This window comes from Trypanosoma cruzi, genomic scaffold (genome assembly GCF_000209065.1).
Source record: "Trypanosoma cruzi strain CL Brener 1047053516281 genomic scaffold, whole genome shotgun sequence".
In the NCBI taxonomy this organism is placed as follows: domain Eukaryota; phylum Euglenozoa; class Kinetoplastea; order Trypanosomatida; family Trypanosomatidae; genus Trypanosoma; species Trypanosoma cruzi.
Genome location: NW_001849484.1, coordinates 161,221 through 173,574, shown reverse-complemented (window position 1 = coordinate 173,574; position 12,354 = coordinate 161,221). Strand labels below are relative to the sequence as shown.

The window sequence follows — 12,354 nt, the reverse complement described above, 5'->3', positions numbered from 1 at the left end:
ATTGCAGAGGTCCCCGTTTTTATTCTCGTCCTTTCTGACAAAGTCGTGGCTAATGTCATCATCCTTTGCAACCGGCTCCACTGACTCGAGAAAAACATTGGGAGGATTGTCACACATAAAAGATGACAAATCTTGCGGCGGCACGGGTGGCAGTTCGTCAATTTTCACGCATTCGTCCTCAGCCAGCTCTGTAGTCATCGACGTTTTTTGTTCTTTGCCAGGAAAAAGAGCAGTTGTTCGCTTCTTATCCATTGCTTCTGCCTCGGTCGCTTCTAAATGGTCCGAGGCGTTTTCGTCAGTCTGCACTCTCGACTTGTCACCCTCCATGGGAACCTCACTTTGGGAATCCAATCCACAAAAAAATTCCGCTTGCTTTTTTATTTCGTCGATAAATGTGTCTGTTTCAGACCTGAGAGCGACCATCAACATTTGCAGTACGTCCGTCACATTTACAGTCTCATCCATTCCGGAAAGTTGTATTTCCATGTGCGTGTACGCCGCGTTCATAGCACGGCGCAGGAGCTTGCATTGACGTGACGTCTCCTCTACTCCAGTTTGACGGGTTATCCTCGCATGCTGCGCGCGTTGATCCAATTTCTCTGTCATTTCGTGCAATGCGTCGATCTGTTCCTGTAGGCCTCTTCGTTCCGAGATGTGGTGTGACTCTCGTTCCTGCATCTCAGCTTCCAACTGGAGTGCGCGCTGTTCGCTGGCGAAAAAACGATCCTTCCACTCGCGATCACTGTGCCCACCAGCTGCCTCAAGGGCCTCTTGTTTGCCCAACTGCAGACCCTCCTTAAGGCCTATTTCGCGGCCCTCCCGAAGTTTCTCTTCGGCAACACGTTCAATTGCCTGCCGGTGCCGCACCTCCATCTCGACAAACTTCAAGCGATTATGCTCCTCCAGCTGCCTCATACGCGACTCATGCGTTTCCTGTTCAATGCGCAAATCATTTTTTAAACCGTGAACTTCGTCCTTGTGACGTCCCATCGCCTCAAGGGCGCGGTGATAATTGTTTGTTTCCTCTTCAAGGCGTTTCTTAAGGCGCTCAATAGTGGCCAATAGCCCATCCCTGTCCTTTGCCATTTCCTCTACATCTACTTCACCCGCCGGAGCTTTTCCCACTACCCTCTTTACTATTCGTTCAATCGCCGCGTTATTCTTTTCGAGTGTTTCTGCAATGGCCAAACGATCTATCTTCTCATAAAGCGAGGATAGTTGAATGTGAACTCGATCAATGCTGCGCTCCAGGGCACTCCATTGCCCACTGACGCCGTTACCAAAGTCACATCCTGTGCTATTATTGTTGTTGTTGGTATTATTGCTACTACTAATACTACTGCCACTACTATTTTGCTGTTGCTGAAGCATCTGTAGAAGAATGGCCTGCAAAAGAGTACTAAGATCACCTCCCACAACCGCAGGGGCATCCGGCACCGGCTTGGACGAGGGTTCAGTTTGCGTAACCGGCGCTGGTGACGTTGTTTTAGCCTGCGTCCCACTGTTGGAAAAACGTTTTTCCAAAGGAGAAGCCACCGTTGCTTTGTGACCACCTCGCATGTCAGAACGCACTGCGACATCCTGGCAGGTGAGATGCACCACGACCGTGTCAGATGGAGAGACCTCCGGATTGCCCATGCCCATCCGAATACTCGTCTTCTTAGGCGGCACAAACACTAATCGTGAGGCGCCCCTCTGCATGCCAACAAGGGCCTCTTCAATTCCCGCCATCAGACTACCATCGCCAACCAATACCTCACATGGCGCCTCTGGAGGAACTTCTTCGACCATTTTGCCAATCGAAAAAAAACGAGTGCCAGGCATCCGACGAAGCAGCCAGGCCATATAGGAGATTGAGGCGACATCGCCACTGGCAAGTTTCACTTGTAGTACTCCTTCTTCAGCGTTCGTTTCATTATTCCACTCAACAAAACGTGGTGCAGCGCCAATGTCTATTTCCGTATAGTGAACTGTGGTGTGGACGGCTGAAAAAAACTCTGTGCATTCTCGCCGTCCTTTAAACATGAGCGTCCAGTGAGAGCCTAAGCTAGGATCATATAATGAGGCATACTGCGGTGAAGATTCATTCTGCAGAAATTGCAGGCCTCCATCCATTGGAACACGACACCGTGGACGTTTTTCGCGGTCGACAATAGCAATAAGCGGAGTGGCAATCGGAGCGTTTGGGTGCGGCACACAAACGGCGACTACACATGCCCCCATCGACGTGTCGCCGCTGTATGCAATTGTCACCGCCTGTACAGCGGTCTGCAGGGGTGATGGAGCATTGGGCGGGTAACCGGGCGCACTATTTCCCTCCATGACAGAAAGTGACACATTCTTGTTTTTCTTACTTTGATCCTCGTAGCGCAAGGAAGTAACACCCTGTTTCGATTGCAGCGCATCCTGTGCAAAGAGGGATCTCATGCTTTTGCGTGCGGGTATATTTTTTTTATCGACAGGGACGGAAAACCCGCCTTCACCATCGACAGAAGAGCATGAGTCGTACATTAAAAACCAAAAAAAAAAAAAAAGGAGATGTGTGTGTGTGTGTGGTACGCGCCTCTTCCCTGTTTCCCTGCCTGTGCGTTTGGCTGCTCTAAAAAAAAAAAAAAAAGGGATTTCTTCACCAAATGGAAATCCGCATTTTTTGGTGTCTTATTTTTCTTCCCATCGTGCCGGCACGACAAAAGAACAACAACAACAAACCAATACAACTCACACCGACTCTAAAACACACACCAACCTCCCCATCTTCTCTCTCTCTCTCTCTCTCTCGCTCGTGTTTCTACAGTCCATTTTTCATGGGGCACATGTGCTCCGCAAGAAAAAAGGCGGAGAATTGAACGAGAAGCAGAATAGTAAAGAATATGTATATATATATGTATATCTTGAATGAGGAAAAATAAAATACTAACGTACATCCGGGCATCCATTTAAATTGGAGATAATTACAAGAGCTATAAAACATCATATGACCAAGACCACTATAATTCAAAGCAAGAATCATCGAGTGGATTGTGACGCATCAGCCACTCTGCAAGAAAGTCAACGGGGTCCTTCGGGCGTGTCTTGCAGACCTCCACAAGACCCTTGCTTAGCAGTGGCACAATGTTGTGCTGCAGGTACTCGCGCAGAGGAAGCTTTCGCAGCTCCAACGAGTTTCGATCCATGACCTCAATTTCCTGACGGGTGTTTTCGACCTGTGAGCGTTGCTCGCTCTCACGTATGTATTCATTCTTTTCACGTTCGCTCTGTTCCATAACTGCCCTGAGTTCCTTTTGACGCTCCTCCTCCAGGAGCTTTATTTCCCGCACCTTCTCTTGGTACTGTTGCTGCGGTGTAGGTCCAAAGTTCCGCGGCTTCCCCACCCGTTCACAGATGACCCGTTCCACCTCGCTGGGCGGCGCGACAGAGTACTGCGACTCTGGTGGAGGCGGTGACAAAAGCGGCTCCGCATCAACTTTTAAAAAAGACACCGTCACACCACGGCCACCGGGTGTGAGTGTCTTCGCAACCGTGCGGGCGCACTCAAAAAAATTTGAGAGGGAGTAATCTGTGTCCAGAAACTGCTTTCGATACACTGTTATTGCATCCTCAAAGCGTGCCAGGCGTTTTTCCTCATTTCCAGGTGGTTCATTCAACTTTTCTGAGAGCGCTTTTAAACGGTCCAGCAGATAATTTTCAGCGGCGTCAAGTATAAAAACAAACGATGGTAACCGTGCCTCTTCGCATGGTTCTTTCGAGGGTGGGGCAGCATTTACCTCATGCGTTCTCAATACTGAGAGGTTGCTATTGGAAGCAAAGGCGCCTCCTGCAGCTGCTTCTTCCATGGTCTCTGGGATTTCGAGGGGTGCGTCGCCAAAAACCAGGCGTGCCTGCGTTACAGTCTCTGGGAAACCATCCATCACATAGCCCTGGTTACGGCAATCCGCACGAGATAAACGCCATCGCATCATCAGCGCAAGCGCCTTGTCTTGAAACGGTGCATTCTCTTGCAGTTCGTTCAATGCGTCTTCTTCTTCTGTGGTGTGTTTTTTGTTTCCTGAACGGTTGCCTCGTTTGGACTTTGCCAGTTCTTTTCTCTTTTTGGGATTCGTGGCGCCCAACGCCTCGGCGTTTGCGGCCGGTTGCAATCTTATTCGCATTGCAAGCACCCGTTCCATCGACGCAATCGTCTCGCGTAGCTGCGTGGCACGATCATTATGCTGAAACCACTCCTCCACAAGTTCCTCCACGGCTTGCAGTTCCTCTTCCGTCAAAGTAAAATCCACCAGGTTTTCCTCCATGTCACTACTGTCCTTTTCGCCAACAGTAACGCGTTGCTTCTTCTTACCGCCTGGCACCTCATCTGCAGCAGAGGAGTTACGTGCGCCATTTTCCGACTGCATCCCTGCTTCCGTTGCCTCCGTCTCGTCTTCTTTTTCATCTTCGCCTTCCCCATCACCGGCCTTCTTACGAAAACGCAAGAAGGCCCGCTTCTTTGCTTCTTCTCGCCGCTTCTTCTCCGTTTCGTACAGATGGCGCCGGAATTTCTTTAGTCGTTCCTTTAAAGCGGCAATATAGGCCTTAAACTCCTCCAGCACTCGTTCCATTGTGAATGTCGGCAGGTGATAGTGCCGTTGCGCCAACGCTTCTGCCAGGTACGTCTTTCCGGAGAGTGGTGGACCGAGAACCACAAGACGAATCGGCTGCAAATGATGGGCTGTAACGTACTCAAAGGCAGTTTTAGAAATGTTGGCAACGAAACCGGACTGCGCCACCCAATCCTCGGCAGCTGGCATCAAATTTTGCATCGTCTGGTTATCAACACGCATATTCAGTGTAAAAAGCTCAACATTACTATAAAGAGCATATTCTTGAGATGGTACGTGGAACGTCTTTTCACCACCAAACGCATGATTCATCGCGTTCACCATACGCTGCCACGACACCGTTCCAGAATCCGTTGCGAACACATACGGAAGAGCAGGCGGTTCCTCCGTTTCAATCAGTCTTTTTGTAAAAGTCACAAGATCACGTATATGTACAGTTGGTACAAGTTGTGTACCGTCACCGTAAATGGGCAAACCTCTTTTTTCACGATTCCACGCCTGCGAAAAAAACGGTTGGAGCGCATCCTCGCCTTCCCCATATTGTAGACCCGAAAAAACTACGCATGTCTGGATATTTCGCTCCTCGGAGTTCCACGCAGCCACTACACGTTCTGCCTCACGCCAGTTGTAGTACTTGGCGTGTGGAATACGGCGATTGTATTGATCTTCCGTAAAGAGTTCCACGTTATACTCGGTCTCATTGCCATTTTCGTCATTGATGTTGTCGTTGTCGTTGTCCTCGCCTTCGATAAAGTCGAACTGACCAAGAATTGCGTCCACTTCACGCTGATCCGGCGGCCGAGGCTCCTCTTCAACTTCTTCCTCATCCAGTTCATCATCTTCTTCCTCCTTTTCCGCAAAATCGCCTTCCGTGTTGCTTTTGCCTCCATTCTCGTCCATTGGATCCATCTGAATCGGCGGTGTTGCGTACCACGTCAACAATGAGGAAACGACAATGATCCGTTTTCTCTTCAGATGCTCCTTTGTGCTGAGCGCATGCATCATATCAAACACGTCCTGTGCCTGCCGCATCTCCATGACGATGCAGTCCGCCTGAAGAATCGCATGAAGCATTGCCATTGTGTCACCCCGCCAGAAGACACGCAAAGAGTCCGTGCCAGGATCATTCGCGAAAACCGTCGTAGCCACTGGCGGCGGCGCCAACGAGGCTTCTTGCGCTCCGCTCAATGAATCCAATGCTTGAGCAAAATCGGTATCGGCAGCATCCGTCTCAGCAGCATCCAACTCCGCCCCCGTCAAGAGAGCCGCAGCCACTCTCTCCTCAACTAACACCTGCGCCCCATCCTTCTCCCAGGTGCACGCAAACAGTTTGTAGGATTTCCCCTCCTTATCAGCGTTGCTATCCTGATAGAGCTGAGAAAACAGACGCCTGCCAAAATAAGTGTCGGCATATGCAACAAGGACGCTAGTGTGACTTTGAAAAATCCCATTTCTTAACGTCTCTACCGTCGATTGCTCCGTTTTCATTTTTTCTTTTAGCAGCACCCTGTTAGATAAAAAATAAGAAAATAGTCAGGGAAGAAGAAACGCTATTCACATCACTCATCCAAAATAAGAGCATGCTGCCACCACAACTTTACTTTTCGGCTTCTTTTTCATGCTCGCAAACAAACAAACAAACAAACAAACAAACAAACACACACACACACACACAGACAAATACACTCTTTCTTCCCTTCTCTCTCTCTCTCTCTATATATATATATATATATATATATATATATATATATATATTCATTTATTTAAATCTTCCTCTCCTCATATGTCTCCTCTCCTTATTTCCTTCATAAGCACCACATCGCCAAATCTTCTTCTTTTCACTGCCTTCCCCCCCCCTTAAACGTGATGTCTTCCTCTTTTCTTTTTACAGTAAATGGATATACATTATAATATATACCCTAACCCTACCCCCCTTCACCTCTCTTTAGAAACCGAAAAAAAATAAATAAAAAAGAAATGGATCCCACGCAGCGCTCAAATTACACGCTTTTTTTTTTACTTCTCTCTCTCTCTCTCTCTCTCTCTCTCTCTCTCTAACATACACAATCAACCGTTATTCCCTCCCTTTTTTCTTTCGCATCAGTATTTTGATTTGGTTCCTCCCTCCCCACCCCCTCTTCTCACGCCTCAGCGAGGAAAGAGTTCATCAGTTTCTTCAACAGACGAAGTTGATTGCGGCTGCGGCGATCGAGCGAATGGTCCTCGACAAGAGCCAGCTGCTCCAAAACATTGTGAATCTCCCGTTTTGTGAGTTCAAACATCAACTTCTCCTGACTGGCATTTCCCGTTGCTTTTTGCTTGATCTCTTTTAATGCATCATCCCACTCCACGTAGAAGAGATGCAAAAGTTGAATCCGCAAAGGAATAGACCCCGGCTGCGTATCCAATTCAAAAGATAACTGCAGACACAGACTCAGAAAAGTAGGCAACGAGATCTTCTGTGGGCGAACAATTGTAGACATGTTATCCACGCACACCTTGTGCTCTAGAAAACCCAACAACACGGTAATGTCAGATGCCTCCAAGGCAATCGTAAAGGCAGTGCTCCAATCATTTGCCTCAGCTGCTGCAACAGCCCTCGATACGAGAACGTCGGGGTCTACCTGTACTGCCGTAACATTCATTTGCGATACGGCTTTTTTCGTTTCGTTAATCTCATCTAAAAGCTTCTGCATCTCATTTTTAAGCGATGCACCAAACTCCTTGGCTTTGGTAGCACATTCGGTGGAGGCGGTGATGGACGCCTTAAGGGGAGACTGCATCATAGCATGTTGGTCCTTGATGGCACGAACAAGTAACCGCATGGCGGAATCAATGGCGTTACTAAAAACTTGCATGCTATCGGTAGAGCGAATAGTTGGGGCCACAATTCCAAGGTCCGTCTGCTCTGCTTCCTTCGCACCCTTTGCCACCGCATCCTTCAGGCGTTGGGTAAGGAGTACCTTCACGGTTTCCTGCGCTGACTCCGCCGCCGCCGCATCCACTTCGTCCAACATGGAGTGAATTTGATCCAAAAAGTTTTGTTGAGATGCATTGAGGGTGTCGGGGGATTCCGCTTTTGGGGATTGCGCTTGTGGCTGCTGCAGCTCCAATCGTCCTTTATTGCGTGCCGCAAACTTGCGGCCAATCGTCTGTGCTTCCTCTCTTGCACGTGCTTCCTGAAAGAGCCGCATCACTTCCGAGGCTCGCTTCTGCAGGTCCACCACACGCTCATCGATGCTACGTAATTTGTCACAGAACTGAGATGCCTGTTGACGCACTATTCTCGATGCCATAGCCTGCGAAACCGCATTCGTCGTCTTGTCGCCCAAAACAGAGGAGGACACAGCCGTTAATGCCGTTGGAAGGCCCGTTGCCATAACACTGACTTCCGTCTCATTATCTGGAAACCACGCGGCAACAGAGTTTTGTTTTATTGCGGCTGTATTGGAAGCACCAACAAGCTTTTCTACATCCAAGACTTCTTCATAAAAACCGCTTGCGGTACGAACAGCAAGCATTAGCTGGTACCCTACAGACCCGCTAAGAGCCGACTCCGCGACCTTACCTACCATCGCCACACTGGAAAGTACAGGACCTTGCAATTTCCATGAGGTGATACGATCTATCTTGAAGTTATTTTGATGTAATTCCACCACAACTGCAAGTGGATGACGCCTGGAGCACAACGTGATGTATTCCTCCGTGGGCGTATAACTGACCAGGAAAAATTCCTCTTTTTCATTTGCAGCTGACGTCGTTTCAGCAACGCTTTCGACCGAGATGCAAAGATCTTGCATAAGTGAAAAGGTCTGCTTCGTCGTATTGTAGCACCAGAGACGGAGCTCCGTGTTGCCACAGGCACCTGTGACAATAAATATGTTTCCAGCGGACTCATTTTCAAAGGCATGAAACTGCACAAAAAAGGCTGTTGTCGGGACCAATCCCCCATGTGGTTCCCACACCTTCGGCAGAATACTCTTGCGGGTGTTGGTGGAGATGAGGTCGAGGCAGTTTTGCTTCGCAGGGGCAAGCAACAACTTCGCCTCGTGGTGATAGGCGATTACCGGGTACCTCACAACTGTCTTCGACGCAAGATCCATCACCGCCTTTTTGGTGGCAGTCTCCATGTCCACTTCAAAAATGTGTGCTTTTCCCAACGCATAGGCAATGTCACCGCTGCCCACCGCAACTCCGTACAGCTCTTCCCGTAGGTTCAACTCCCGTAAAAGGATTTGGATTTCTCCATTCGCGTGATTCACAGGCTTCAGTCGCGAAACCTCTTCTCCACCAACGGCGAAAAAGGCGCAGTGGTCCAGGTGACCCTCCGAGGAGACCAATTGACGGAGCACCGGCGCACGCACATCTGTCTCGGCGTACTTGCCTTGACGGTTAAGAACCCGAAGCCGGTTCGATTGCTTCACATTCATACAAAGAATTCGGCGATGAGACGACATCAACGCAGGCACATCGTCACCAAACGCATGTGCCTTAACGGAGATAAGTGGCACCTCAAACCGTACCGCATTAGCATGCCGCTCCTTGCATACATAGGTGAGGGTGTCCATATTTACAGATGAAATATGTACAAATCTATAATTGTGGATGGATCAGCACCGCAACACGCATACACCGCTGTCACTACCACCACCAGAAGCAGCAGTGCCACCCAAAATGGTTTAAAAAGAAAAACAAACAAAAAAATAAAAGGAACAAAAAGAACGGTGTGTGTCTTCACTTAGACCTACCTTTTCCTTCGTTCCCTCCTTAGTTCCTTTCGGTAATCACAAATACAAACAAATCTTAACAACCGTATTCTTAAACTACCTGTGGGTTTTGCGCTCACAAGAGTGGCAATAATAATAATAATAAAAGAACAACAACAAAGAAAAGGTGATGCCTTTCCACTTTTCTTTTTCCTACCCACCCACTCTTGTTACCACTTTGAGTTTCTTGTTGATTTTATTTTTTGCCGCCTGTTTTGCCTTCCCCCTTCCTTCTTAATAAATGAATACAAATCAAAGATAAAAATGTGGACTTTTTATTCGGCCTCCCTCGCTGCAGAACGCAGTGGTTGCCTCAATTTCCCCCTTTTACCGTTTCCTTCCTCCACAAACTATGGACGTGACAGAAACACACAAATAAAATAAGACAGGGAAAACACGCATAAACACAGGGACAAATGAATACCACCGAAAGACAATAATAATAATAATAATAAAAGAAAATACGCCGCGCCGTGTGCCTCCATCTGTAAAGCATCCAAAAATTAGATCGCCCCGGTTTCTTAGCGCCTAGCAAGACCGTTAAAGAAGCTGCATCATACATGCGTCACCCATGTTACTTGTATGTTCAGTTGCTTCTCCACTCACTCTCTATTGTCGTCTTTACTCCATCATCACATTCCCGCTCTTGATGTGCCACAGTCTCTCGTGCTGTTTGAAGACTGCCACCTCTGCCAGCACACGTGAGACGATCTTTTGCATTTCTTCATGGTTTACACCATCTCCATCGCTTCCCCCTCCTTCATCCGCGGATTGTTGCCGTCGCTTCTCCTCAAGTAACGCATGGAAAGCACGTGTCTCAAAATTCACAAGCTCCACCGCCGTCTCCAGGATTAACGGTCTGTAACGATCCACCTTCGGCTCACCAAGTTGTTTCAGCACCCACGTGGCATTTGTAAATGTCTGTACACATCGCTGCAGAGCCGCACTCAGCATTGGGTTTGTCGCGTCTGGGTAATGCTGTTGCTTCCCCTTCATGACTAACTCCTTCGTCCGCTGCTTGTTTAACACACCATACTCCAAAAAAAGTCGTCGAATGTGCGCCACAATGGGTGCCAGATCATCTTCCTTGAAGGAGGCAGGAGACGCACCTGCCGCTACCACCGCTGCACCGGTTAATTTCGTTGCATCCGTGCCCATCCCATGTCGCCGCGTAGCCAAGAGAAGCCGTGATACTGGCATGCCGGCGTTAATCGCATTTATATGGGCTTTAATATGCGGTCTAAAATGTTCCCACTGCATGCGTTGAAACGTCACCTCCTGTCTGTGCACGTTTTCTGCGTCCTGCAGCATCGCCCTCCGTAGAGCCGCGTCAGCGGGAACGTGCCTTAAACGCCATACACGTTTTGTGGGGTCAGGCTCGTTGCTATTTAGCGTTGCGACGCTTTCCAATATCTCTTTAACCGTCCGTCTCAATGCGGTGCCATTCACAAGTTTGTTCACCTCAGACCGAGTCAACGAGGCATCTTCACTTTCAAAGAACTGCAAAAGAATGACCTCACGCAGGGCGGCGACTGTGCCCTTAAATCGGGACGCCGTCTTCGATACCCACACCCCGTGCATCCACACAGCAACCTCTCTCAGTGCCTCCAGCAGCTGTTTATCGGTCACACCGCCTTGCGGCTGTTGAGGTGCAGTGGATGGTGATGGTGGTGGCGGAACGAGCGTCTGATCCGGAGAAACCACCAGCTCACGCAGTTCCGTAAGCTTCATCACTTGACAACGCTGTAGGAGGACCAGCACCTGATCCAAGACGCTGTAGCGATGTGCATAGCGCCGGAGCAAACTTCTAGCAACCGCCGCATCTTCCCCACCGGAGATTCCACCTGAAATGAGAAGTTCCGGTGGAAACAGGCTATCTTCCGTTTGCGTGTTTGACCGCTGGTTCCCTACAGTTTGGGCGAGAGAGGAGACGTCATAGGTTGTTGAACACAGCCGACGACGCATGGCCATACTTTCCACTGAACCAATGGGAAAGTACTGCAACTCCTTTGCTGTCGCTGCGTCCGTGTTCAACATGACGCTGCGCTGACGCAACATTTCTCGATTGATGCGGTCAGAAATGGCAAGTCCGGGAACAATTGGAGTGGATTGCACGCTTGTAAATTCATCGCCCACACGATGAGCGGCAATAAGCGTCGTTGGCTTGACAATAGGTGTGAACTGTTGAATGGTACTGACTGGAGTCAGATGAATTGCCCCATCGACAATAAACCCGACAGCATAATCACATCGGGGCTGAAAGGGGTGAGACTGCAGCGCGTAGTGATACGAGTTTCTCCGCTGCTGCTCACCCCTACAGAACCTATCCTCTGTCTGCTGCATCGGCAACTGCCGTTGCTGCTGGTGTGATGGCTCCACGAAGGAACTGGAGCCAAACGTGTCAAGGCGGCAGTGCATCGTCAGCCTGGACGATGGAGACAAAATGGACGCCGATGACGCGGATGGCGGTGTTGCCTCCTTGCCCACATGGGTCACCCCTTCCGTCACAAAGAGTCGCACTTCGTCGGTTTCATAGGGCTGCGTCTTGCGCCTCAGTGGAAACTGGAAGATGTGCAATTGCTGCTGCAGCGGCGATGCGTAGACGTTGTACGTGGCAATCACCTCGTCGTCGTCGTCGTCTGCATCCCGCCGGTCTCTCACACCAAACTTCATTTCAGTGAATTGCGGGGAGATAAACTTCCGTCTCTCGATGTCTGTTTTGTGTGTGTTTTAAAGCCCATGCCAAACAAAAAAAAAAAAAGAAAAGGTGCTCACACAGAGAGGGAGAGAGAAGGAAAGTACAGGAGAAAAAAAAAAAAAAAAAAAAAAAAAAAAAAGAGAGCGGAAAACAAATACACCACCAAAATAATTGACACGTGGTGGCAAAAATAAACGTAAAGGAAATTAAAAAAAAAAAAAAAAAAACGGCAGCAACAAAAACAACAAAAGTCCCTTCAGTTCCCTCCCCCCCCCCCCCCCCCCCTTTTTTTGTT

General features: G+C 48.9%; 4 protein-coding genes across 4 annotated transcripts, besides 16 other annotated features; all 4 read right to left on the bottom strand.

The window, feature by feature from the left end:
* Positions 1 to 2,511, bottom strand: Tc00.1047053507629.39 (hypothetical protein, conserved; the record flags this gene model as incomplete). Its single annotated transcript, XM_802059.1, has 1 exon — positions 1 to 2,511. A coding segment is annotated over one exon (2,511 nt), but the record flags the coding sequence as incomplete, so codon positions are not given.
* Positions 1 to 4,484: a sequence feature (haploid, Esmeraldo-like haplotype).
* Positions 1,296 to 1,353: a microsatellite.
* Positions 2,757 to 2,782: a microsatellite.
* Positions 2,988 to 6,083, bottom strand: Tc00.1047053507629.30 (hypothetical protein, conserved; the record flags this gene model as incomplete). The annotated part of the gene is made up of 1 exon (XM_802058.1): positions 2,988 to 6,083. The coding sequence occupies one exon, from the start codon at positions 6,081 to 6,083 to the stop codon at positions 2,988 to 2,990; it is 3,096 nt and encodes a 1,031-aa protein (XP_807151.1).
* Positions 4,485 to 5,341: a sequence feature (areas merged during assembly that could not be assigned to a particular haplotype. This can correspond to areas where the two haplotypes were merged or to regions with more than two copies in the genome that were merged during assembly.).
* Positions 5,342 to 7,009: a sequence feature (haploid, Esmeraldo-like haplotype).
* Positions 6,221 to 6,276: a microsatellite.
* Positions 6,310 to 6,350: a microsatellite.
* Positions 6,617 to 6,651: a microsatellite.
* On the bottom strand, positions 6,737 to 9,163 carry Tc00.1047053507629.20 (hypothetical protein, conserved; the record flags this gene model as incomplete). The annotated part of the gene is made up of 1 exon (XM_802057.1): positions 6,737 to 9,163. One exon carries the CDS (start codon positions 9,161 to 9,163, stop codon positions 6,737 to 6,739), a length of 2,427 nt encoding a protein of 808 aa, XP_807150.1.
* Positions 7,010 to 8,608: a sequence feature (haploid, non-Esmeraldo-like haplotype).
* Positions 8,609 to 11,366: a sequence feature (areas merged during assembly that could not be assigned to a particular haplotype. This can correspond to areas where the two haplotypes were merged or to regions with more than two copies in the genome that were merged during assembly.).
* Positions 9,797 to 9,816: a microsatellite.
* On the bottom strand, positions 9,983 to 12,034 carry Tc00.1047053507629.10 (hypothetical protein, conserved; the record flags this gene model as incomplete). Its single annotated transcript, XM_802056.1, has 1 exon — positions 9,983 to 12,034. One exon carries the CDS (start codon positions 12,032 to 12,034, stop codon positions 9,983 to 9,985), a length of 2,052 nt encoding a protein of 683 aa, XP_807149.1.
* Positions 11,367 to 11,467: a sequence feature (haploid, Esmeraldo-like haplotype).
* Positions 11,468 to 12,354: a sequence feature (heterozygous, Esmeraldo-like haplotype).
* Positions 12,169 to 12,198: a microsatellite.
* Positions 12,246 to 12,309: a sequence feature (T-rich).
* Positions 12,322 to 12,344: a microsatellite.